Here is a 27,625-nt window from a genome sequence, read left to right as displayed (position 1 = left end):
ACCACCAATTACTTGCTCTTGTTATACTTATATGGATTGTAATCTTTTATTTTGGCCTCCAAGAAGAAAAGGTAAGACTATTCACTAGCAAGGCCACATTTTCTCTTCATTTTTTTTTACATTTACAGCAACAATAACATAAATCTTATCATAAATATGATCAATAAATCGAAAATAAGCATACCTCCACCTCTTTTTCAGAATCAATGCACCAGAAATTACCCAAAATCCAAATATGAATCCCAGTGACATGCTCAAATAAAACCATATGGTCTCCAAGTTGTCATCGTCTTCATTGTTTGGCAATGAGGGTGGTTGTGCTGGTGCTGTAATCTCACATTTTTTATCTAATGGATAACCACACAGACCTTGGTTGCCATAATAAATAGATGGATCTGGAAGAACTTGAAGTTGACCACCGTATGGAATTTCACCATAGAAATTGTTGTACGATAAATTCAGATGATTCAATGAAGTTAAGTTGGTCATTGTAGGAGGAATAACACCTGAAAGATTATTCACTGATAAATCAAGAACTTCCAACCATCTCAGTGTTAGGATCGGATTACCAGAACAATGACAAGGCTGCACACTTAGTTATGAAGACAAGCACTCTGTTTGGAAGAATGGTGCTAAGAATGTGAGGGAAGCTTGACAATGGTCACTTATGTTTCTCACTGAATTCTTTTCAGAATATAATCACCATTCAAACACACAACTAAACCAAAGAAAAACTGAAGAGAAGAAGCAATAGAGATCACCAAAATTAACTCTCTTATTTCATTCAATTAAGCACCAGGCATTAATACAAACACCTGGCCGACCAACCTTCATGGTTATACAGTACATAGCTAGAGAATATTCAAAATAGCCAAACATTACAAACAAACATTATAACAGAAGTAATTAAGCATCCCCAGATGCATTACAACCAAGTGCAACCAGTTAAACAACATTCACACATCACTTGTATTGAATCCCGACATGAGGCACACCATCCCTGTATTTCTGGAGACAACCTGCAGCAGCAGCAGTGTGCACCACTTGATTCATTGGGATCTGATCAATCTCTCCAACATACTCCCCTTGATCAGATAATTCACCAATTCCTAGCTTCTCAGTGAATGAGCTGAACTTGCTTTTGGGCAAAGCCTTTGTAAACACATCCGCCAACTGATCTTCAGTTCCACAATGCTTCACATTAATTAACTCATCTTTTATAAGATCACGAATAAAATGGAAGCGGGTATCAATGTGTTTAGTTCGCCCGTGGTGAGTGGGATTCCTGGCAATGGAGAGAGCTGATGAGTTATCACAGAGAATGATGTTAGAGTCTTCCTGCTTCTCATTGAGATCCTCAAGTAGACGACGAAGCCAAACAGCCTCGCAGGCAGCGGCAGTCAATGAGATGTACTCTGCTTCGGTGCTTGACAGAGCAGTGATGGACTGCTTCTTCGAACACCAAGCTATAACACCAGAGCCAAGGGAGAATGCCCACCCTGTGGTGCTTTTCCGGTCATCTTGAGATCCTCCCCAGTCGCTGTCGGAGTAACCCAACAATTTGAAGTTTTCTCCCTTCTTGTAATGAATCCCAAACCCGATTGTTCCTTTAACATATCGAAGGATTCGCTTTACTGCCCCTAAATGATGCACACTCGGTGAATGCATGTACCGAGCAACCATTGAAACAGCAAACATGATATCGGGTCGAGAATGGGTGAGGTAAAGCAGAGCACCGACTAATTTCCTATATCTCTGTGTATCTGTTTTCTCAGAGTTGTCCTGAAGACAGAGCTTTTCATTTGAATTCATTGGGGTATCAACTTCTTTGCAATTTTGCATCCCTGAACTGAACAAGAGATCCCTTGCATACTTCTTCTGTGACATGAAAACAAATCCTTTCCTCTGTATCACTTCCAAGCCGAGAAAGAACCTCATTGGCCCCATATCAGTCATTTCAAATGTTTTCATCATATTCTCTTTGAAGTTATTCAAAGACTCCATTGACGACCCCATGTATAGAATATCATCAACGTACAGGCAAAGTAAAAGAGTATCAGAATTACCCTGTATCTTGGAGTATACGGTAGGTTCATTACTACTCCGAGTGAAACCCAATTGAGAGAAGTGAGAGTCAATACGACTATACCAGGCCCGGGGTGCTTGACGTAGACCGTATAGAGCTTTATGGAGTCGATACACTTCTTCCTCCTTTTCATTTACAATGAACCCCTCTGGTTGAAGAACATATACTTCTTCCATGAGATCTCCATTTAAAAATGCGGATTTTACATCCAACTGATAGATTTTCCATTCCTTTTGTGCTCCAATGGATAAGAACAAACGGACGGTCTCCATTCGAGTGACTGGAGAGAACACCTCTTCGAAATCAATTCCTTCTCGCTGAGAGTAACCTTTAGCCACAATACGAGCTTTCCTTTTCAGTAGGGTGCCGTCAGGATTAAATTTTGACTTAAAAATCCATTTCAGTCCTATTGCTTTCTTTCCATCTGGAAGAGAGGTCAGATGCCAAGTTTGATTCTTTGTAATTGCATTCATCTCTTCTTTCATGGCCGCAACCCACTCTTCACTCCTTGCAGCTTCTTCATAAGATGCTGGATCCCCTACAGAAAGAGCAAGAGAACAGGAACTATAGAGATCAGTGAGATTTCTATACCTCGTCGGACCGCCACCGTCTTCTCCGGCCACCAATTCATCTTCTTCGAGATTAGAAGAAGGCCTTCGATGTGAATCCATCCGTTCATCAGTCTGATCGAACGGTGGAGATATCACCATATCTCTGTTAAGGGATGTCATCCCCTCCTCACGTGCGGGTGCATAGATTGAGGCAGCTGAGTCAGCACATCCTGACCAATCCCAGCCTTTCTCTTCAAAGAACCGGAGATCTCTGCTGACGTGTACGCGTTTCGAATCTGGATCCATGATCCGATAGGCTTTCGAACGATCGCAGTAACCAATCAGCACTCCGGGTCGGGATTTGGCGTCAAATTTGGTCCGCTTCATTGGATCAACGAGCATATACACCAAGCAGCCAAAAACTCTGAAATGGTCAATGGAGGGCTTCTCACCGGTCAAAGCTTCAAACGGAGTTCGAAGCTTTACCGCCGATGTTGTCGACCGATTAAGGATGTACACTGCCGTCGCCACCGCCTCTGCCCAGTACTCTGAAGGCATCTTCTTCTCCTTCAGCATGGTACGAGCCATCTCCGTCACTGTTCTGTTCTTGCGTTCGGCGACGCCGTTTTGCTGAGGGGTCTGTGGAGCTGACAGTTGGTGGTGCACTCCGGCGAGATGGCAGAAAGCTTCAAATTCATTGGATGTAAATTCCCCTCCGCGATCAGTGCGCAAAACCTTGACCTGAAATGAGAACTGCTTTTCCACCAAGAGCTTAAACTGCTTGAAGAGCTGGAATGTATCTGATTTCCGGTGCATGAAATACACCCAGCTGTATCTGGAGTAGTCGTCAGTCAATAGAAGAAAGTAAGAGTTACCTCCGATGGACGTTGCTCTGATTGGGCCTACAAGGTCGCCGTGAATCAACTCAAGAGGTGCAGTTGCACGTTTTGCTTGGCCTTTGGGAAACACAGAACGAGCTTGCTTCCCCTGTGAGCATGCTTCACATGAACTCACACTTGTAATCTTCGGCAACCCAGACACCAGTTCTTGTTCTGATATGTATTTCAGCTTCTTTACATTTATGTGCCCATATCTCTTATGCCAGAGATCAGAGGCATCATCTTCTTCTTGTGCTAAGTTGGCAAAGTCAACATCATTAGCTTCTAAAGGAAAGAGCCTGTTGGAAGTCATCGCCACCCGAGCTACCTGTGCCTTAGTTTCAGTTTCCCTGATTTTGCAAACCCCTTTGGTGAACTCAATGTCGAAACCAGCATCCATCATTTGACCAACACTCAACAAATTGTGAGTTAAACTTGGTACATACTGAACATCATTTAAGTTTGTAATTTTACCTCTGCTTGAACAGAGAGACACTTTGCCGATACCTTCAACTTTGAGAGCTTTTCCATCCCCGACTTTGATGGAATGTCTTGGTGTCGTGGCAATGCTCTGGAACAGGCTTCTTTCTCCTGACATGTGGTTTGAGCATCCACTGTCAATTAGCCATAGTCCTCCACCTTGTTTCGGTTCTTCATTGATTGCCATAAATGCCACTTCTTCTCCTTCCTTTCCCTTGTCTTCTTTCACAACATTAGCTTCTCTGTTTCTATACCAGCATTGGGCTTTTACATGCCCGAACTTCTTACATACAAAGCATTGTACTCCCTTATGGGATTTGTTAAATTCTGCAGAGAATCCTGGTTCAGTGCGAACTGGGTCACTGCTTCTGCCGCGCCCACGCCCTCTTCCTCTGGGAGAGAAGCCACGGCCTCTACCTCTCCCTCTGTTTGGATGCTCAGAAGTATGAGCACCTCCTCTGCCTGCATACAATGCCTTCTCACCTTCATGATGATTCCCTTCAATGTTTAGTATAGCTTCATGATTTTTCAGTGAGCCACTCAACTGCTCAACTGAGATTGTATTCAAATCCTTTGCTTCTATGATCGAGTGAACAGCCTGTGAGAATCTGGGAGTCAAACTTCTGAGAATTTTTGGAAACAATGACTTTTTGAGGGAGGTCTTGCTTCAAGACTCTTATTTGGTATACAATATCTAATACCCGCTCACAAAAATCCTCGCATGCACTCACCTTGCTTCATTTTTGACAAAGATCAAACTCTCTCTCGAAGGGCATGAAGCTGGATGTTTGAGTTGTCTGAGTCTCCCTGGAACTCTGTTTTAATAACATCCCAAGCCTCCTTAGCTGTCTTGGCTTCGAGATCCTTACTAATATCCTTGAGTCAAGTGCACGTTGGATTAGATACATAGCTTTAGCATCTTTCTTGAGGCTATCATTGATTCTGGTAGCATCACCTTCTTCACTGAATCCCTTCTCCACCAATTTCCATAGATCTTTCGATCTAAACATGGTTTTCATCATCAATGCCCAAAGGTTATAGTTCTCACCTTTGAAATAGGGTACATCGGCATCCTTTTGCTGAGGGAGGAGCAAGACATCTTCTCCCGGATTCAGTGACAAGTCTCCGATACCACTGTTAGGATCGGGATTACTGAACAATGACAAGGCTGCACACTTAGTTATGAAGACAAGCACTCTGTTTGGAAGAATGGTGCTAAGAATGTGAGGGAAGCTTGACAATGGTCACTTATGTTTCTCACTGAATTCTTTTCAGAATATAATCACCATTCAAACACACAACTAAACCAAAGAAAAAGCGAAGAGAAGAAGCAATAGAGATCACCAAAATTAACTCTCTTATTTCATTCAATTAAGCACTGGGCATTAATACAAACACCGGCCGACCAACCTTCATGGTTATACGAGTACATAGCTAGAGAATATTCAAAAATAGCCAAACATTACAAACAAACATTATAACAGAAGTAATTAAAGCATCCCCGGATGCATTACAACCAAGTGCAACCAGTTAAACAACATTCACACATCACTTGTATTGAATCCCGACATGAGGCACACCATCCCTGTATTTCTGGAGACAACCTGCAGCAGCAGCAGTGTGCACCACTTGATTCATTGGGATCTGATCAATCTCTCCAACACTCAGCTCTCCAATTTTTTCTGAAAGTTGTCCTGATAATTGATTTCTGGATAAATTCAAGCTCTGCAGAAAAGAAAGGTGCGCTAGTTCTTCGGGTATCTCTCCTGATAACATATTATTTGAGAGGTCAATGCAAATAAATAATGATGGTATTCTCCCTTCCAACTGAAATTCTCTTTCTTTCATATTTATATCAATATTGTTCACATACTCATCTATGCGTGACCAAACTCTTTCAAGATTAGTTTTCATGGCAGTGAAATTGCCAAAACTATGTGGTATGGCACCTGATAGATGGTTATTTGAAACATCAATAACATGAAGATACGTGAGGTTTCCCAATTGTGGAGGAATAGTTCCAGTAAACATATTATTTCGAAGCTCAAGTGTCTCTAGCGCCTGCAAATTTTCTCCAAGCCATGCTGGTATACTCCCACTAATTTTATTATGTTCAAGATCTAACATTTGCAATGATGTACAATTTTTAAAGGATAATGGGAGCTCTCCAAAAAATTCATTATTGCTCAAATGCAACTCTGACAAAAATGTGGAGCAGATAGATGCGGGAATTATTCCATGTAGATTGTTATAAGACAAATCCATTATTTCCAAAAAATGATTCCAGCAATCAGGAACTACTCCTTCAATCATATTCTTTGAGAGGTCGAGGATGTACAAATAATTTAGTTCACATAATGAACTAGGGATACTTCCTGTTATTTTGTTTGAAGAAATATACAATTTCGACAAACTTGGCACTATAATACTTGTATTAGAGAAAGTGGACCTTGAGAATAAGCCATGCGTCTGATCAAAATCTACTAGATTTGATGAAAATTGTGGCAACTGTCCTTCCAAATAATTATGACTTAAATCTAAAAATTGAAGATTGGGTAATTTTGACGAAACTTCTGGTAGCTTGCCTTTGATTTCATTGTGTGATAAATCTATATCTGCAATATCCAAAGAGATGTTCCAAAACCATAGTGGCAATGTATCAGCAATACTTGCATTTGACATTCTAAGTGAAGACAAAATTTTCAAATTCTGAAGCCATGATGGAAATCTCGGGCCCACTTTGCAATTGTTCATATGCAAATATTTTAGTTTAGGTGGAGGAACCCAATCGGGTCTCACTGCTATATTATTATAAGAAAGGTCCAACATGTCCAGCTCTGGTAATAATTGTCCCAAATATTTTGGAATAGTTCCATTGCAATTATTAGAAAAAAGATCAAGAGTCTTAAGAGACTTAAGGTTCCACAACCAACTTGGCAATGGCCCACTGAGTGATGCATTACTCCAATACAACTCCTCTAAACTGTTTTTCAAGCACCCGGAAAATATTTCTCCGAATCTATTAAGATCACCAGAGAAATATTTATTTTCCGAGAGATATAGTTTGCTCAAGTTACAGAGTTTCCCCAACGTAGTTGGCAGTCCAACACTTAGGACACCATTATATGAGAGATCAAGGACCCTAAGAGAAGTAAGTTTCCCAATATCGGAAGGGATAAGGTCCTGAAAATTATTATCATGAAGATGAAGATACTCAAGGCCACTCAACTTGAACAACCATTGAGGCATGGTGGAGTTAATGCCATTGGAGGAAAGATCAAGGAATCGAAGATTTGTAAAGTTAATTTCAACACCAAGTGAAAGAGGGACGTGAAGCTCACAAGCATATAAGTTTATCTCAGATATCAAAGGAAGGGTATTCAGTGATTTGAGCACATTTTTTGCCTTGGAAAGATTGACACCAGTCAAATTCAAACATTGAAGAGAAGAAAGATTTGTGAGCCAATGGCTTCCAACCATATCAACAGAATTAAATGAAAGATCAAGGTACTGCAAGCGAGACAGATTACCAAGTTGGTGTGGGACACGCCCAATGAAGCCAGCAGAAGAAAGGTCAAGATATTGAAGACTTGCCAGTGAACCCAAGAAAGTTGGAATTCTAGTATGTATAAAAAAGTTATCACTAAGATCCAAATATCTTAAGTGATTCAAAACAAGCAAAGAAGGCCGGATCTCACCTCCCAAGTTGTGGACATCAAGCCTTATAACGTGCCCAGTGTAGTTGTGGCATTGTACGCCTGTCCAAGAGCAACAGTCAAAGCCAATCCAAGAAGAGAGACATCCATTGGGATCTTCAAGGCCATTTTTGAAATCAGCAAGTGCCTTCCTTTCTATTTCTCTGCAAATGGAACCACCACCACCACAATTGCAAAAGGCAGCAAGTTCCAAGCAGAGAAGGCAAAACAGTAGTAGAGCTAATTGAAAATGTTTCTTCATCACTCCCATACTAAGCATTTGTCTTTTCAAAGATATGTGTAATAATTTTTCTGATTCCCCCTCTCTCGCATTATCTCTTTATATATATAAGTCCGCCTTTGTGTGGAAAATTCTATGCGTGTGGGTCCAGCATAATAATTTTTTGAAAGAGTAATGTGATGAGTGATCAAAAGTCAAGAAAGACATGAACAATCAGAGGAAAGGCTTTTCAATTTTCATGGCAAATTTGTCCAATTTATACAATATAATCAGAGAAACCCAACTACCTCCAAAATAAATAAAAATAAAAAAAAAAAGTCTCATGGGTTGCATCTCAGAATATATAATTTTGTAATTAAAAACTAAGCCTATTTTGATCAGAAAAAATGTCTATCACTTATTGATGTTCCTTGGATAATCAAAAATGCCGGCTTGGCATAATTCAAATATATGCCACAAGTATAATTCAAACATGGCAGCTTGGCATAATCCAAGGATGTCTACGTGGTATAATTCAAAAATTTGTCCAAATATTTTGGTTTTTTCTTTTTTTATAAAACAATATTTTTCTTTTTTTTTTTTTTGAAAGAATGATATTATAACAATAATCTTTTTGAGTTATTATGCAAGATTTTTTTATATAAATGAAGATAAGTGATGGGATATTTAAATTGGGAGAGAAATGCAGTTTTAACTCTTTTATTATAGGGTGGATAGAAAGTTGGTTTTCAAGGCTACGAGATCAAAATGAATTTATATATATATATTGTCGAAGTAATATTTAGGATCACATTAAATTTTTTTTTTATATATATATATAAATGGATAAACCACTTTTATCTAGTGGAAGTTGGAGAGTTCACAAGCAAAGTTGAAAATTTTAAGAGATTATAAATAAATTTTAGATTATTCAAAGAAAAGAAATTTGTGATTCCCGCTTGATGGCACTAATTTCCTAAATTTAAACACATTAACAAGGAAGTTGATATTCTTGTCACATCATATATATATAAATATGTTATATGTTCTACTTCTACATCCCTATCCATGTATTTGACTAATTAAGGGTGTTTATAGTGTGATACGCAACCCAAAAGTTCTCCCCTTTTTAACATTAAAAAAGCTCCCCAAATGCCATTTGAACTTTGGTCACATCTCAGTCATTGGTGGAGAATAAACTTTTTTAATACCATTTTTAATAACCATAGAACTAGAATGTGGAGCCAAATTTAGCACTAGTTATACATCAGTTATATATAGCAAATGTCGCCAAAAGTACCCCGAAAGCATCTCTTTTTCATTAGTGAATTTATAATTCCAATCTTGACAGCAAGTAAACAAGTTAATAAAATCCTAAATTTCAAATTTTTTGGTAATAATTATATCTTCATATGATTAATTCTGATGTTGTAACAGGTGAGCTTTGCATGTGTCAAGATTACAGCAATATGCCCAATAACATTGCTTGAAAGAGTGAGTGATTTACTAAGATGGGAGCAGAAGAAGAAAACAACAGACCTCCCATGGAAGTCACACTCTCTTCCAATCCTCTCACCTTCCAGCCCTCTCTACCACACCCCTTCCTCTCCTCCACCTTTATCAGAAACCGAAGAACAAGACCTCCGGCTTGCCGAAGAAAGACTAACCACCCTCTCCCAGAGATGCAGTGACTTCAATGTCCCTCTACTCATTGATGCAGAGTACACCTCAGTGCAACCAGCTATTGACTACTTAACATACTCAGCAATGCTCAGGTTCAACCACAATGACCGGCCTATCGTTTACGGTACAATTCAGGCCTACTTAAGGGATGCCAAAGAGAGGTTGATGCTTGCAGTGGAGGCTGCTGAGAAGGAGAGAATTTCTATAGGTTTCAAGTTGGTCAGAGGTGCTTACTTAACAAAAGAAACAGAACTTGCTTCATCATTAGGTGCAGCTTCACCCATTCACAGCAGTATAGAAAAAACACATGCATGTTACAATGACTGCACCTCCTTCATGCTTGGAAAGGTTGTCAGTGGGTCTGGTTCTGTTGTGCTTGCCACACATAATTTTAACTCAGGTAATTAAGATCTCTTTTTACCAAAACCAGAACACATGCTATCTGAGTTCGATTAACTTAATGTTATCAGTGGTATATAGGAAAATTTGCAGCAGCAAAAGCTGAAGAATTGGGGATTGATAAAGGAGATCAGAAACTGCAATTTGCACAGCTGAAAGGAATGGCTGAAGCACTGTCAATAGGATTGAGTAATGCTGGTTTCCAAGTTAGTAAGTACTTGCCTTTTGGACCTGTGGATCAAGTCATCCCTTACCTTCTCCGCAGGGCTGAGGAGAACAGAGGTTTCCTCTCTGCTTCCACTTTGGACAGGCAACTCATGAGGTGGTACAATTCAAAATGAAATTAATAAAAAATAAACATCATCATCTATACATTTATCAGCATGGTTTTTATGTTTTTCTTATTCTGTATATGTTTTTATTTTCCAGGAAAGAGATAAAGAGAAGAATAAAGACAATGCTTTCAGGAAGGGGATGAATGCGCAATAGGTAATTATGATACAGTATAATAACAAGCAGAATTGCATGTACATGTGCATTAATCTGACTAAAAAAAAAGAAATATATGGACAGAAAGATATAAATGTTGTTTGTGTACTCTGTCTGGTTCATGCACTCTGTCCATTTTCCACTGAATTTGGATACTAATAATGTACCTTTTATCAATATTATCTCAGAGTTGCAAGATCAGCAAACACTTCTGTGTGTTTTTGGACATTGTAGATGCATGTGGGACAGTGCTCACATGAACAAAGATATGATTTTCTAAAAAAGGAACTTCTATTATACCTGATAACTATTGATTTAATAACTTATCCTTTAATAGGGGGTATGGTATCATGTGAGATATTGGCTGTCTTTGTTCTTTTTTAAGGGAAAGAATACCATCTTTAGACATTGTAACCACCTTATTCCTATTATTTGACCCTACATATATAGGATACTTAATCATCAGTTAGTGCAAACCAACCACATAAATAAACCCAGAGTTGTCATACTTATATTTACAAACCAATGAATTTTGAGTTAAAACTTAGTTTAGTATGCCCCTTGACCTGAATTAATTTATTTTTAAACAGGCATTCTATAAACAAACCAATCAACAAGATTTTGGTACTTCTTAATTCCAACCAAACATAAATTAACTTACTAACGCAGAATATTAGTTACTCTAATGTCATTTTCTCTGTTAATATAATTATAACTACTAAAAGGACAACTAAATGCTTTAGAGTTCAGAGACTCTCCACTGGTAACCATAATATAAATTTGAATCATTTGCTGCAAAGTAATTGAAACTAAGCGCATTCCCATTAACAGAGGACAGATAATGCAAAACTAAATGATAATAAACAGAGTTTCATCAATGGAAGCATGTCATTAGAAGCATACATTATCAAACAAGTTAGCTTGATGGTAGCTAACAAGCTTTATAGTTTATATGTCAAACTTTATTACTGAATAACATGAGACGTAGAAATTCATGAACTAAATATTATAAATCATTCATTTTTTATGCAAAAAGGGTTCGGTCATGCAACATTGACACCGTCGATACATTAGAAACATATTGTTATTGGTATTACATTTTAGGAACATGATTCATTGGAAATTATCAAAGCTTTGGTGACAGTTTAACTTTTGGGCCAGACTTTATAGACTCACCACTAATTGATGATGGATTACTGTGTAATTTCGCTCTGACTTTGTACAATACTGCATGTACTTCTTCAAAATGAGGATTCGTTGCAACTTTAACATTTTCGATCCATTGTAGGATCTTTTTATGTGGATTTAATATTCTCTCCCGATCCTTTTTGTCCAAAAGCTGCACGAAGAATGAAAAATAAATAATTTAATTAATAACCCCAGTGTGACAACACTCATCAATTTTTTTTAAAAATTATATTGAATGTAAATTTGAAGTTTGATATTGATTCTCAAAATATTGTAACATCAAACAAAGAAAAAGAATAACAAGGCTCAAATGATGCGGTGATGGATAAAAGTAATTTTAGTAATCGCATAGTAGCAACAAGGAACTCATGCTGAATAATCTCAGGGATGTTTTAACAATAAGTGAATGCTTGATAAACTAACCTCCAATTGCATTATCTCACAAAGCGAGGGCTGAGGGTCTGCAATAGAGGGTTGAAAAATTTCCCAACAAGAACTTCGAAGTTTCCCTTTAAGCCAAATGCCTTCGATTTTTGAGATAGATGAGTCCAGAATTTTCTCTGCTTCCTTTGCTGCTTCCAGATTTAATGGAAGACCAAATTTTGGTGCCAATACACTGTTAAAAACAAGGGAGGCTGCATAGGAAGACAGTGAATCTTATAAGCCCTCTAAGATGACCTTACCCACCTTTAAATGGGATTTTTTTTTTAAATAATTGGAGGAGCATGAATTTATATTAACAATAAATATAAAAACTGCCACCATGGAGCCTAATACAACATATAATTTCAAGCCACTCATTGAGTATCTGTGCATTGAAATCATATATAAAGCATGATTCATAGAAAAAAAAAGACATCATAATAGCACAAAAACTTTGCTAATGTTACAAATCCATTGTCAAATAGCATATGGATATGGGTGCTTAATACATACAACGGTATTCAACATGGAGCACATAATGATGATTTGTTTAGAAAATATACCAGCTAACTGATATTTGTGATCAAAAGTATATGAAGGTTTCATAGGTTTTCTACATTTCAGCAGTAAAAGTTGAATGCTCGAAAACAGAAACTGAGTTCTTGAGGTCTAAATTATACTTCGAGAGAGGATTGAATGGCTACTTAACTGCTTTTATGTTTGTCCACGATGTATAGGTTGTTAATTAGATATTACTGAAATATTCTAGTACCTGAACCACGCCGTAGGTTTGAATGATGCCAATCCAAGATTGCCTCAATTCTGGCTCTGTTAGAAACATCGGCAGGATACCTAACAACAAGGTTACAGATATCCATTAAATAAGCTCATAAACTCCAAAAGGCGAAGAACGATAAAAAAAAGAATGTATTATACTGGTGGGGCCAAAAACCACCCTTGATAAAAAATCAGCCAACAAGAATGGTTGAAAACATGTCACTCTGGCTTGGTTCTCCAATTCAGCAGTAAACAGAAAGGCATCACTCAGATTTCTTCCCTTGCTTATTTCAGCACATTAACCAATCACAATTTTATACAAGAGGCCATGGTAGGAGACATTGATGACCACATGAATCATTAAAACATTATTAATTTGATCCTAAAAATTCGTAAAGAGAGGGACTATTTCCACATCTAAAACTGCAAGAGGGACTATTTCCATAGCTAAATCTACAAGACATCCAGATTCATGCAAGATCATATTCTAGTTCTTGCCACGAATGCCATTAAAATCAATTTATGTAGCAATGTCAAGCTTCATAGTTTGCAAGCTTGCAATCATAATTATTATAATAATCTTTTAAACAAAGACGAAAAAAGAACCAATTAAGACAACAAATGCAAAATTACCAGTGGTCCGGAACTCCTGGGAATGTACAAACCAGGTACCTCAGAATTGCATGACTGTTCATAAACAATGGAATACAAGGAATAATAAAGTCAGCATCACAACTAACACAGCAGAAATAAAAAAAAAAAAAAAATCTTCTACAGAAGTCAACCAGTGTGTATTGATTTAAAACTATCAACAAAATAAGAATGAAACATCAAGGAATGATCACAATACCCAATTTCTTCTTAATGACAATAGTGAAATCATAAATGAATTGTTTTGAAAGCTTTAACTTTCAATTAGATGAACAAAACAGAAGGCAACAAAAATCAAAAGAAAACTTGGAATTACCTCTCAAACAGCTTAAACCTTCCATCAACAATAGCCGGAACTTGTCTCATCGGATTTATTTCTGCAAAAAGCACAGCACAATCAACAAACAATATTTCCCCTGAAAACAAGACAAAATTTGATCTTTGGATAAGCAAGATGAGAGGATCCAATTCCACAAATTTCAATACGTTTCGAAACAACTTTCACGCTTTTCTACAAACATCTCAAGAGATTAAAAACCTCAACAAAGAATTCAAACAAAAGAAAAAGAAAGGAATTTAACAATCAAAGACCTTTGGAATTCAGGACTTCGTTGCTGGGCCTTGCTAAGATCAATCCTCACCTCCTCGAAATCAATCCGGTTCATCCTAAAATCCAAATCAACAGACCCTAACTCAGCTCAACAAAATCACACTAGTAAGGCAAATTCCTTGAAAATTATGAACAAAAATCACTAAAATAACAAACTAAACATAAAAGCCAGATGACGAATTCGAAAATTTTCAATAATTACTTGCAAAATATTATGATCGCACGCGATGGCTGCGACATCCGATCGGTGTACACCTTCAGCTTCATCACACACACACACACACACTCTCTCTCTCTTTCCAGTCTGCTACAGAACCACTAGTTCTGTTTTATTATGTAGGAATTTATTTTACAGATATACCCCCTAAAAAATTCAAAATTACACAATATCTTTACCATTGTTGATGTACTGTCCACCTTAGAAAAAAATAACACAAAACTGAGATTTTTTATTCTCCTCACTAAATTACTTTGAGCTAATTATTTATTTTTTATTCTTTTAAGAAGTACGAATTACTCATTTCAACCATTATGGTAAAGGGAGCTTATCTCTCTTTGTAAGGGAAAGAATTATCACCTTTGAATATTGGATTTTTTTTTTTTAGTATTTTTAAAGTTTATAAATAAAATAGGTATATAGATAAAAAAATATTTTTAAAATATATACTTGTTTCATAAATAGCTATATATGAAAGTGAAATATATATATATATATATATATATATGTATATAACATATTTATTTTATACCATTTGATAATCCATAGTAAACAATAAAATCAGTTTTTTTAATAATGTGGATAAGTCATTAATCTCAACCGTTGTGGGAGATAATAGTACTCTAGATGTGAACATATTTAAGAAAATCTTTTTTATTTGGAACTTGTTTGTTTTTTCAAAGCCATCTATACATGAATTAAAATCTGTTTTAGTAGAGACTTATTGTGAACTGATGCACCTATGGCTACTCCTAGTAGTGATATTAAAAAATTTGAACATCTTCCCCTGTTTTGGACCTAAGTATCTTTTGAAATGCTCCATTGAGTGCTTGTTGGTGCCATTTATCTTTAAGAATCTAAACATCTTCTTTTGTCTTTGTTTGATACAACAGTATCATACCATTATCAATAGTACATTGCAAGAAATTAATTTGACAGAAAATGTTAAAGCTTTGATGGAAGTTTGCCTTCTGTGAAGGATGTCATAATCTTATCACTCACTGATGATCTTTAAGGACTGCATGTATTTCTTCAAAATGAGGACTTGTTGCAGCTTTCACATTTCCAACTCATTCCAGAATTCTTCCATGGCGGTCTAATATTCTCTCATGATCTTTCTCATCCAAAATCTGGGTCAAAAATTGGAGGAAAACAAAACAAATTTATCAAACAGAATAAAAGCCTTTATCAAAATTTTGACAGGCATCACAGAAAGATGTATGCAACTCTAAAAATGTAACACTGGCACAGAAAAATAGCTTGGATAAGATCAACTTGATTTGATCAAGGACATGATAGCTTATGGAAAGTGAAGCAGGATAAAAAGTCATCTAACATCTAGAGGTTGGACTAGTCTGGTTGATTATATTGATAAAAGAAGTAATAAATTTCATAAGCAATGTACAACTAAAACGCAATCCAAAACTGCTTTTTAAGTGTGGCATTACGGAATGCAAATCAAATTATCTCATAAGGTCTAAATAATAAGTGAATGCTTGAAGTTATTGTGTTAAGTAAACTAACGTCTAGTTGCATTATCTCACAAACAAGACTGAGATCTGCAATAGATGGCCGAGAACTCCCTAGCAAAAATTTTGCATTTCCTTTGAGCCAAATTGTCTCAATTTTTGCAAGAGATGAGCCCAGAATTTTCTCAGCTTCCTTTGCGGCTTTTGGATTCAATGGAAGGCCAAGTGCTGGTCCTTTAATGCTGTTTGTTGGCAAAGAACTAGAGATTTGAGACTTCAAAAATAGGAAATGAAAACAAATTGCAATAGACAAATAAAATGCCCAGTAACAAATGGATGTGCCGTGGTTAATCACTGCCTTAAGAACGATTTCGGTAGACCCTTGGTGCAAGTCTAAACTCCGGTCGCTCTCCAAGGTTAACACATCCTTTTCCGGTAGCGTGCACTCGCTGCAGGAAAATTGGAGATCATTCAAGCAACAGCCCAGAGAAAAGAAGAGAATCGGAGAATTGATGAAGGAAAAGTGAGAGTCAGTCCCCTCTTCCCTTCTCTCTATTCATATATTTATACACCTTTTCTCACCTAAGAAAAACTGAAACAACTACAATCAAGGAGAAAAGCAGCGGGTACCAAAAGATAGAAAAGAACCGGAAAAGGAAATGATAAATTCAATGGCAAGAGAAACGGAAAATTCAATGGAAAGGATTTATTGCCAGCAAAAAGGAATTGTAACTGCTGCCATTTCCTACAATCCCCCACAAATGGCATGCAAAGAAACAAAAAGATCCAGGCAAAGTGACAAGGTCAATTGCTTAAGCATCAATTTCTTCCGATTGAATTGACACATAGTGAAGTGAGGCAACAAATAAATCCATGAAGTGAAGAACTCTTGAACTTGATGGATTTTTGTTTGAGACCCCCACAACACACAATAAACCTTTATGCTTAAATGATCCCGCATGATAGACATTTTAGCACTCGTAACAAGACCATGTACGTACTTTTGAGAGGGCTGATGAATGCTCTAGAAAAGACAATCCCTTGTCTTCCATATGATGTGGCTGAGACTCCATACCCACATAGATGAATCCATCAAGTGCTTCTCTATAGCACCACCATAGAAGGCTATGGATCCATTAATAGCAACGTGTGCTTAATCTAGGCATTACCAGGTCAAACCATCAAGTCCATGTCTACTGGACCACCCACCAAAAGGGCTATGGTTTCACATAAGAGCCAATGGCTCATAATATTAGGGATCAATGTGGTTTCGTTTGACCTCAAAAGAAGGTATCCACCACATTTCCCATTAAACACAAGGCTTAAGACCCATCCCTCTAGAGGAATCCAAAACCAATTTCCTGGTTAGACCTTTTGTAAGAGGGTCAGCCAGATTTCTTTCAGATTTTACATAATCCAATGAAATTATACCTGTCCTCAGCATTTGTTTAACCGCACTATGTCTGATGCGAATATGTCTTCTCTTACCATTATACACACTGTTCTTGGCAATTGCAATAGCTGCCTGAGAATCACAATGAAGGAAGATTGGAACATTTGATTTTCCCCACAATGGCACATCTGCCAATAGGTTCTTCAACCATTCTGCCTCTTGACCTGCTAACTCAAGGGCGATGAATTCAGATTCCATGGTGGAACGAGCAATACATGTCTGTTTAGCAGATTTCCAAGAAATAGCTCCTCCACCTAAGGTGAAAACATAACCACTAGTTGAACTTACTTGATCATTATCAGTTACCCAGTTCGCATCACAAAATCCCTCCAAAACAGCGGGAAATTTATTAAAATGTAAACCCCAATCCAAGGTTCCTTTCAAATATTTAAGCAATCGATAAAGTGCATTCCAATGTTCAATACTAGGATTGTGAGTGTAACGACTCAATCTACTAACTGCATAGGCTATGTCAGGACGTGTATAGTTCATGAGGAACATCACACAACCTATGATTTTAGCATATTCAGATTGAGAAACACTAACACCTTTATTCTTTTTTAGGTGTATACTGGGATCATAGGGAGTTCTTACAGGTAACACTTCAAAACAGCTGAATCTTTTCAACATTTTCTCTATATAATGAGATTGACACATTGAAAAACCATGTTCTGTTTTCATTAGTTTAACCCCTAAGATCACATCAACTTCTCCTAAATCTTTCATATCAAACTGAGAAGACAAGAACTTCTTAGTCTCACTGACAACATTGAAATTAGAACCAAAGATTAACATGTCATCCACATACAAACATATAATCACACAATCTAATCCAAACATTTTTGAATAAAGACATGAATCAGAGGCATTGACAACAAATCCATTGGTAACCAAAATGTGATCAAATTTCTGATACCATTGTTTTGGAGCTTGTTTAAGACCATACAAGGATTTTCTAAGTTTACACACTTTATCCTCTTGACCTTTAAACACAAAACCCTCTGGTTGCTCCATGTATATTTCCTCCTCTAAATCTCCATTTAAAAAGGCTGTTTTGACATCCATTTGATGCACAACTAAATTATAAATTGCAGCCAAGGCAACTAAAGATCTAATGGTAGCAATTTTAGTCACAGGAGAATAAGTATCAAAATAGTCAATGTCTTTCCTTTGGGTATATCCTACTACCACAAGCCTAGCTTTGAACTTATCAATAGTACCATCAGGCCTCATTTTCTTTCTGAAGATCCATTTGCTTTTGATAGGTTTAGATCCTTTAGGTAAGTTTACTAAGTCCCATGTATGATTCAACACAATGGAATCTAGTTCACTTTTTATAGCATCTTTCCAAGAGCTACTATCTAAAGATGTTATTGCTTCTTCATAAGTTTTTGGGTCTTCTTCAATCAACAAAGCAGTCACCACATGTTCATTTATTTTATCAGAATTTTCAATCAAGAATGAAGTAATAAAATCAGCTCAAAAACTTTTTCGGTTCTTTTGCCTTTTTACTACATCTAAGATTATCAACATACTCATTATCAAAGGAAGAACTAGGCAAAGACAGAGGCATACTAGTATCATTCAAAGACACGTAATCAATGTTAGTATTGGATTTCTTCAAAGGAAACTCACTTTCAAAAAATTTCGCATCACTGAGATTCGGGAAATGGAGCATCTTTTAAGGACATAAATCTATAAGCAGTAATTTTTGAGCATAGCCAATAAACATGAGATCATATGTTTTTAGATCCTATATTAGTCCTTTTAGGAGAAGGAAAACTAACTTTTAGCAAGGCACCCCATACTCTTAGAAATTTTAGATTAGGAGAGAAACCTTTCCATAATTCATAAGGGGTTTTTTCCAACCTTTTATGAGGAACCCACATAAGAATATAACAAGTCGAAAAGAACTGCCTCCCCACATATTATCCGCTAGACTCGAACTTATAAGCATAGCATTCAACATATTTTTTAAGAGTTCTATTTTTTTCCTCTCAGCTATGCCATTTTGTTGGGGTGTATAGGGGGCAGTAAGTTCATGTATAATCCCATTCTTTTCACAGAATTCCTTAAGGTAATCAGTATTATATTCCCCTCCTCTATCGGATCTAACTCTTTTTATTTTCCTATCCAATTGATTTTCCACTTCTGTTTTATATTTCAAGAACATCTCACCAGCCTCATCCTTTGACCTTAGGAGATAAACTTTGGTATATCTAGAAAAGTCATCTATAAAAGTCACATAATATTTTTTACCTCCCTTGCTAATTGTGTTCTTGAAATCAGCCAAATCTGTATGGATCAATTCTAATAATTTAGAATTCCTATTTTCAACAGATTTAAAAGGTTTCTTGGCAAATTTAGCTTCTACACAAACAGAGCATTTTGAAAACTCATTCACATTCACAGCAGGAATCAAGTTTAGATTTTTAAGTCTTTTAATAGAAGCTATGTTCACATGCCCAAGTCTACCATGCCATAAATTAACAGATTCAACAATATAAGCAGAAGAGGAAGAATTACCATTAGCAATGTTCAATACAAAGAGACCCTCATTCAGATATCCCTTCCCCACGAATTCTCCATTTTTTGTCAAAACTACTCTGTCAGCTTCCAACACAATTTTCGAGCCACCTTGTTCAATAAAAGCACCGACACTAAATTTCTACGCAGAGAAGGAACATAAAAGCACATTGTTTAAAGATAATGTTTTCCCGTAGTGAGTTTAAGATGAATCTTTCCTTTCATCGAGGACTCAAAGCAACACTTTGGTTGCCCATGTAGACACATTCTCCATCCTGAGCCTCTTCAAAGTCATAGAAACGGATCCCTCGCTGAAGCGAAATGTCTAGAGGCTCCCAGGTGTCAGCACCCAATCAGCCTTGTTTTTCAACCGATTTGCTTCAACAATTCATCGCAGCAATGATTTCATCCGATTCAATAAGGTTTGCTTGATTTGCAGCTTTACCATCAGGTTTTTCATTAGTCTTTTGTTGCCCATGACGTTGGTAACATTGGTAAGCTTTGTGACCAGTTTTTCCACATACATAGCACTGCAACTTTGTCTTTTTCTTTTTCAATCTTGTTCCCACCTTTGTTGATCCGGGTTCTCGCATTTTTGCGATTCCCTTGATAATGACCTTTCTTAGGACCATGCTTGAATGTTTCTTTAGCTGAATATTCATTAGCAACAACAAGATTAGCTTTAGGAATATTAACAAGAGAAGAGATTTGCTTATCTTTGAGGCGATTAGCTTCTTCAGTCCTCATATGGCTAATAAGTTCTTGCAATGTAAGATCCTTTTTCTTATGTTTGAGCTGGTTCCTATAATCACTCCAGGAAGGTGGAAATTTTTCGAGAAGGACATTTGCTTGCAGGATTTCACACATCTTCATCCCTTCATTGAGGACATCTGCAGCCAAGTTCTCATATATGTGCACTTGCTCCATAATTGGTTTGTCATCGATCATTTGAAATTGCAGCCATTTACCCACAACGTACTTCCTTTTTCCTGCATCATCAGCACCATATTTCTTTTCCAACAGGTTCCAAATCTCTTTGGCAGATTTTTGAGTGACAAACAGATCAAAAAGAGGGTTAGACATGTGGTTTAGTAGGTGTCCTCTAACAGTCTTGTTGTCTTTTTCATATTTTTTCTTTGATTCCTCATCCACTTGCTTAGTTTGAACAATAGGAGGAGTAGTGATTGGTGTAGCAAGGGGGTCTGAGGAGGTTCCATTGGTATCAGTTTCAATGAAAAGGGAATCAGAAAACAATACATAATCAATCTCAAGCTGTTCAAAGAAAATCAACAATTTTTGGGACCAACGCTTATAGTTAGTTCCATCTAATGGTTCCAGCTTCGACAAATCAGGTAGGGTCTTGTTTACTGAAATAGCCATGGAAAACAAAGGAATCGTTCTTAAAGTGTTGGCAAAGAACTAGAGATTTGAGACTTCAAAAATAGGAAATGAAAACAAATTGCAATAGATAAATAAAATGCCCAGTAACAAATGGATGTGCCGTGGTTAATCACTGCCTTAAGAACGATTTCGGTAGACCCTTGGTGCAAGTCTAAACTCCGGTCACTCTCCAAGGTTAACACATCCTTTTCCGGTAGCGTGCACTCGCTGCAGGAAAATTGGAGATCATTCAAGCAACAGCCCAGAGAAAAGAAGAGAATCGGAGAATTGATGAAGGAAAAGTGAGAGTCAGTCCCCTCTTCCCTTCTCTCTATTCATATATTTATACACCTTTTCTCACCTAAGAAAAACTGAAACAACTACAATCAAGGAGAAAGAAACGGCAGTCAAAGATAGAAAGAACCAGAAAGGAAATGATAAATTCAATGGCAAGAGAAACGGAAAATTCAATGGAAAGGATTTATTGCCAGCAAAAAGGAATTGTAACTGCTGCCATTTCCTACACTGTTCACAATGATGGAGGCTGCAAATCAACATAGAGAAACTTATAAGCCCTCAAAGTCATCAGATCCTGTCATAAAATAGGAAAATTTCGGGAATATTCAATTTTCAAAGCATAATATTTATCATGAAGCCTCACACAAGGAAAAGTAATACATGTACAGATTGTTAGTTATTAATTATTTTATGCGACAAATATTATAGCACCTGCTCCTAGCCTTAGATTCGAATGGTGCCAATCTAAGATTGCGTCAACTTTAGCTTTGATAGAAAGATCAGCAGGATACCTAACAGAATGCAGAACGGATACAAAAATCCATCAAAGCAAGTTCCAAAATACTCTTTCCGTTCTTTTTTATCTGTCGTGAATAACCAAATCTCACACACCAAGAAACTTAGTTATTGCACAAAATTTTATAAAAAATTAGTTACATTTCCAAAACTACCCCTAATTTATAACTTCACATTTCTCTCTCATATTTAATTACAAGAAGAGAATTGAATAGAGTGTTAAGGGTAATTTTGGAAAAAATTAATAAATGCTTCTTGATGTTAGAAAAATGACAGATAAAAAGGAACATGGATTTGTGACAGATAAAAAAGAACGGAGGGAGTACAAAAGAAGGGTATAGTGATAAACACACACACACGGATCATATTGAAAAATCATCCTTTGTACACAGTTAACCAACAAGATGCTCCAAAAGATCTTTCCTTGGCTCTGTGCTCCAATTTACACGTTAATCAAAGGCATTGACTATCTCAGTTTTCTTGCTTGTTTTACCGCAAATGGGAACCATTTTCATACAAAAAACCACACACACACACATAAGTGTATATGATCAGTTCTCTCAGATATCAGTTCTGTTAAACATTCATTGTAAGATGAATTTGTTGACCTTGCGAAGAATGATATGAAAAATTAGATTATTCATCATAATCGACCAGCATTTGCAGCCATAACTAGTACAGCTAACATTTATAAAATGGGGAAATTAACCAATTTAAAATAAAACTCCAGGGAAAATGTAATATTACCGGTTGTCTGAAACTCCAGGAATGCACAAGCCAAATATTTCAGGATTGCATGGCTACCCAAAAACAATTGCAAATACATAATGATAATGTCAGAATAAGAACTAACAAAAGAATATGGAGAAAACAAAATTTAAAAAATTTAATTACAATGTTCAATGACTTTGAAATCAATGATTGTTTAAGCCTTAATTGTCAATAAGATGAACATAATGAAGTGAATATTCCAAATGAAGAAAATATGGATTACCTCTCAAACAGCTTAAACCTTCCATCAACAATTGCTGGAACTTGTCTCATTGGATTTATTTCTGCAAAAGCAGTACACAACCATCAATTTATATTTTATTAAAATAAAAAAATGATCTTTTTTGAGGATAATAAAGTAAGACCCATCAAGTTGACAGACTTCAAAACTTTTTTTTTTTTGAAAAGGTGGATAAACCACTTCAATTAAAGAAAGACAGACTTCAAAACTTGAGCAACAAATATGCAGATTAAAATGAAATTTCTCATGAACTATGAATCTGAAGAGGGATTTCCAAGCAAATACCTTGGAATTGGGGATTTCTATGATAGCCCTCGGAGAGATCCACCCTCACCTCCTCAAAATCAATCCCATTCATCCTAAAAAGAGAATATATATATATATATTTGAAGAAAAATAAGGAGATATGAGCTCAAGCAAAACAGTATGATAAATAATTTTTTTTAGAATTATCAACAGAAATTGGCAAAGAATGCAAAGAAAGAGGAAATTGAAACCATTCTTTCTCAAAATTACTTGCAAAAAATGAGGATCGCTTGCGGTGGCTGCGACACTTGATCGGCGTAGACCTTCAGCTTCACCATTCTTTCTCTCAACTCAATCAATCTCAGCATCGCATGAACAAAAACCAAAAAGATTGGTTGTGTACACTGTCAGTTAAAGTCAAATATTACCAAATTAATTGTGACTTTTCTGACATTATTATCATATAAATCCTCAAACATTAATATAATTTTACCAAAGTTATTGTGATTTCTGTAGAACAGACAGAAAGTTTTACAATTTTATGGAAAACGCCCAACTAATTACTAATAAAAATGAGGGTGTTCTCGCAAAAGTATCATGGATTTCATGATTTGGAAGTCAAACTTGCTGGGGGTTTATGCAAAAAGGATATTGAGTTTTGCAATTTTTGCATAAACACCCTGATTATCAATGATAATTATAAAAAAAATTAGAGCTTTGCTCCTAAAAATTATTTATAGTTTGACCAACATGAGGAGGAGCTCAGCGTTGGTGTTAAACCAGAGCTAAAAAAAAAATGATGAAATCAAAATGCACAAACCTTGCTTGTTAACTATCAATTAATCATCTTATCAAAAAATTATCCTAGTAAACATTTAAAGCACAAATAATAAAAAAGCACATCTAATTAACAAACCTCTTATATGACTTGGACAATTACTGCTTCACTCCCAGGAGAAGGATGAAATTGCCACAACAAGAATGAAGGCAATATCTGTGTTTAGGTTCATATTCCTCAACCCAAATGCATTCAAACAATGGATCCTTTTTGTAATTGCTACATCCATGCAAATATATGTGATTGTGTGCATGCTTTGAAGGATATTAATTAAGAGCCAGAGCAATAGATATATAGATGTATCTCCCTTGTAAAATCATGATTGATATATAGTTGTATGCCACTGCATGAGAAAGTAGAATTATTACAACTTGGCCATGTAAAGGAACACTATAATTAATAATTAGATGGTAGAATAATTAATTACATTAATAAAAAGAATTTATTAAACAGAAGGTAGACCCATACCTTTGTACTGTATTATATTGTTGGCATGCAGATCATATATATTGCAGGAAATTGCTAGCTCGCTCAAATTGCCATTCTCTTAGAAAAGGTAAATATCTATAGAACCACATGGGGGCATATCTCCAGAATTTTTGATGATGAGGTATTCAAGAGAAATTAAGGCAAACTTGCAGAAAACATATAAACTAGTTGAAAAATTGAAGAACCTGGATCACTTCTGTTGAAGCTTTGTCTTTTGAGAAGCTTTGTCAAGTATATATATACTCACTGAAAACTTTCACTAACACAGGAAGATCAAGCACATTGATGTGTTCGACTTACATATAATATGCTCTATTAACTCTAACATTAACATGAGAGAATAAATAAATACATTGGATAACATTTCATAACAAATTAAAATTACATTCTCAAAAGAGTTCTCATGACAGTTTATGCATATAATTAATACAAGTAGGCAGTAAAATGCTAAACTCTGCATAACCTCGTAGCACCAACTTGCTCTTGTTATACTTAATATGGATTGTAATATTTTATTTTGGCTTCCAAGAAGACAAGGTAACACTATTCACTAGCAAGGCCGCATTTTCTCTTCATTGTTTTTAGATTCACAGCAACAATAACATAGATCTTATTATAAATATGATCAATAAATCGAAAATAAGCATACCTCCAGCTCTCTTTCAGTATCAATGCACCAAAAATTGCCCAAAACCCAAACATGAATCCCAGTGGCATGCTCAAATAAAACCATATGGTCTCCAAGTTGTTTTCACCTTCATTGTTTGGCAACGAGGGTGGTTGTGCTGGTGCTGTAATCTCACACTTTTTATCTAATGGAAAACCACATAGACCTGGGTTGCCAGAATAAATAGATGGATCTGGAAGCACTTGCAATTGCCCACCGTGTGGAATTTCACCATAGAAATTGTTGTATGATAAATTCAGATGATTCAATGAAGTTAAGTTGGTCATTGTTTGAGGAATAGCCCCTGAAAGATTATTCACTGATAAATCAAGAACTTCCAACCACCTAAGCTCTCCAACTTTTTCTGAAAGTTGTCCTAATAATTGATTTCTGGATAAATTCAAGCTCTGCAGAAATGAAAGGTGCGCTAGCTCTTCGGGTATCTCTCCTGATAATATATTATTTGAGAGGTCAATGCAAATAAATAATGATGGTATTCTCCCTTCCAACTGAAATTCTCTTCCTTTCATATTTATGTCAATATTGTTCACATAATCATATATGCCTGACCAACCTCTTCCAAGATTAGTTTTCATGGCACTGAAGTTGCCAAAACTATGTGGTATGGCACCTGATAGATGGTTATTTGAAACATCAATAAGATGAAGATATGTGAGGTTTCCCAATTGTGGAGGAATAGTTCCAGTAAGCATATTGTATCGAAGCTCAAGTGTCTCTAGCGCCTGCAAATTTTCTCCAAGCCATACTGGTATGTTGGGGTTTAAACGGGTTTTGAAACAGTGAAAAACTGCGGAATTTACTGTAGCAATATATACTGTAGCACTGTTACTGTTCACTGTTACGGTTCACATGCGGCCGGTATACGGGCGCACACTTGCCCGTGAAGTTCACTGGAAAATCTACGCGGGCGCAAGCTTGCCCGTGAGTCTCTCTGCCTGCACGGCACCGCAGCAAAAATACTGTTCACCAGGTACTGTTCACGGCACTGTAGCAAAACACTGTTCACATACGGGGGTCATGCGCCCGCATACACCCCGTGAAGCTCACTGGAGATTCCGTGCGGCCCGTATGCAGCCCGCATAAGCTGCAAAATGCATTCAATGTCTTCCTTGAGGCTTCAAAGCTCCTCCCAAAGGTTCTACAAGGCTTCAAAGCTTCAAAACAACTCATAAAAAGTTATTAAACCCCTCATTCATGTTAGAATGAGATGAACAAACATACAACAACACAAGAAACGATTTTTAGCGTGGAAACCCTACAAATCGAGGGAAAAACCACGGGACTCCTTAGAGCCTCTTAAACATGTTTCCACTATGTTGACTTATGGGATAACAACAACATCTCTCTAGCTCACTAGAGGAGTACATGCAAAGAACATGAATTTCACAAGAAAAAGAGATTCAACACTCATATATCATCCATACACTAGGATGGTTCACAAAAGGACCTTAAGGAATGAGAGTTGAGGGATCAAACCAAAGGATTAGGAGAGATCCGGCGATGAAGCCTTCCAATCTTGCCTTCTCCAAGAACCCTAGCTCCTCCTTCTCTTCCTTAGATTATTCTTCTTTTTCCCTAAAAAACCATGAATAGTCATACCCTCATTCTCATCAAAGATGAGAGCATTTACCCTTGTGAAATTCCCTTTAAGCCCTCCTCCATAAGTCAACATAGCTTCATTTTAAACATGAGCTAACCCAACAAATGGGACTGGACCCAACAAATCTCCCTCGAGCACCATTTGGGGGTTCTAGCAATCCCCGCTCTTTCCCGACATGCTTCAAGCTTCTCCTTGGATAATGCCTTGGTGAACATATCGGCCCCATTCTCACTAGTGTGTACCTTCTCCAAGTACAACTCTTTGGCTTCAAGAACATCTCGAATCCAATGATATATAACATCGATATGCTTGGACTTCGAATGGAATGTTGAATTCTTGGAAAGATGGATGGCGCTCTGACTGTCACAATAGACAATACACTTCTCTTGTTGCATACCCAATTCTTCAAGAAACTTCTTCATCCACAAAGCTTCCTTGCAACCCTCAGTAATTGCAATATACTCGACTCGTGGTGGATAATGCAACACACTGCAGACTTTGATCGCCAAGAAACGCCTCCCCGCAAAAAGTCATCATGAACCCCAGACCGATTTTTTCTGGAGTCCACATCGCCTGCCATATCTGAATCTGTATACCCATATAAAATGGGTTCACCTTTACCAAAACACAAACATACCCGGGAAGAACCTCTTAGATACCTCAGTATCCACTTCACTGCAGCCCAGTGCTCCTTTCCCGGATTTGAGAGAAATCTGCTCACAACACCAACAGCATGAGCAATATCTGGTCTCGTACACACCATG

The 27,625-nt window shown here is 36.8% G+C and overlaps 4 protein-coding genes and 1 pseudogene across 4 annotated transcripts; 1 reads left to right on the top strand and 4 right to left on the bottom strand.

The window, feature by feature from the left end:
• Window positions 1-9,344: 9,344 nt before the first annotated feature.
• On the top strand, window positions 9,345-10,668 carry LOC120278534 (proline dehydrogenase 2, mitochondrial-like; the record flags this gene model as incomplete). The annotated part of the gene is made up of 3 exons (XM_039285306.1): window positions 9,345-9,993; window positions 10,074-10,314; window positions 10,422-10,668. Coding segments are annotated over 3 exons (939 nt in total), but the record flags the coding sequence as incomplete, so codon positions are not given.
• Window positions 10,669-11,388: 720 nt separating this feature from the next.
• LOC120278533 (glutathione S-transferase T1-like) lies at window positions 11,389-14,418 on the bottom strand. The gene is made up of 7 exons (XM_039285305.1): window positions 14,333-14,418; window positions 14,128-14,186; window positions 13,837-13,936; window positions 13,503-13,556; window positions 12,865-12,944; window positions 12,093-12,304; window positions 11,389-11,820 (listed from the first exon to the last, which is right to left on the bottom strand). Exons 1-7 carry the CDS (start codon window positions 14,395-14,397, stop codon window positions 11,608-11,610), a joined length of 783 nt encoding a protein of 260 aa, XP_039141239.1. The 5' UTR covers window positions 14,398-14,418; the 3' UTR covers window positions 11,389-11,607.
• A 4,325-nt stretch (window positions 14,419-18,743) lies between these two features.
• LOC120278531 lies at window positions 18,744-21,175 on the bottom strand. Its single transcript, XM_039285304.1, has 4 exons — window positions 20,320-21,175; window positions 20,038-20,120; window positions 19,107-19,937; window positions 18,744-18,947 (listed from the first exon to the last, which is right to left on the bottom strand). The coding sequence occupies exons 1-4, from the start codon at window positions 21,173-21,175 to the stop codon at window positions 18,744-18,746; spliced, it is 1,974 nt and encodes a 657-aa protein (XP_039141238.1).
• A 467-nt stretch (window positions 21,176-21,642) lies between these two features.
• LOC120278530 lies at window positions 21,643-23,631 on the bottom strand (annotated as a pseudogene).
• On the bottom strand, window positions 23,630-26,390 carry LOC120279541 (receptor-like protein EIX2). Its single transcript, XM_039286463.1, has 2 exons — window positions 24,553-26,390; window positions 23,630-24,427 (listed from the first exon to the last, which is right to left on the bottom strand). Exon 1 carries the CDS (start codon window positions 25,951-25,953, stop codon window positions 25,117-25,119), a length of 837 nt encoding a protein of 278 aa, XP_039142397.1. The 5' UTR covers window positions 25,954-26,390; the 3' UTR covers window positions 23,630-24,427; window positions 24,553-25,116.
• Between the last annotated feature and the right edge of the window lie 1,235 nt (window positions 26,391-27,625).

This window comes from Dioscorea cayenensis, chromosome 16 (genome assembly GCF_009730915.1).
Source record: "Dioscorea cayenensis subsp. rotundata cultivar TDr96_F1 chromosome 16, TDr96_F1_v2_PseudoChromosome.rev07_lg8_w22 25.fasta, whole genome shotgun sequence".
In the NCBI taxonomy this organism is placed as follows: domain Eukaryota; kingdom Viridiplantae; phylum Streptophyta; class Magnoliopsida; order Dioscoreales; family Dioscoreaceae; genus Dioscorea; species Dioscorea cayenensis.
Note: the sequence above shows the minus strand (reverse complement) of the source record. Positions and strands in the feature narration are given on the sequence as shown.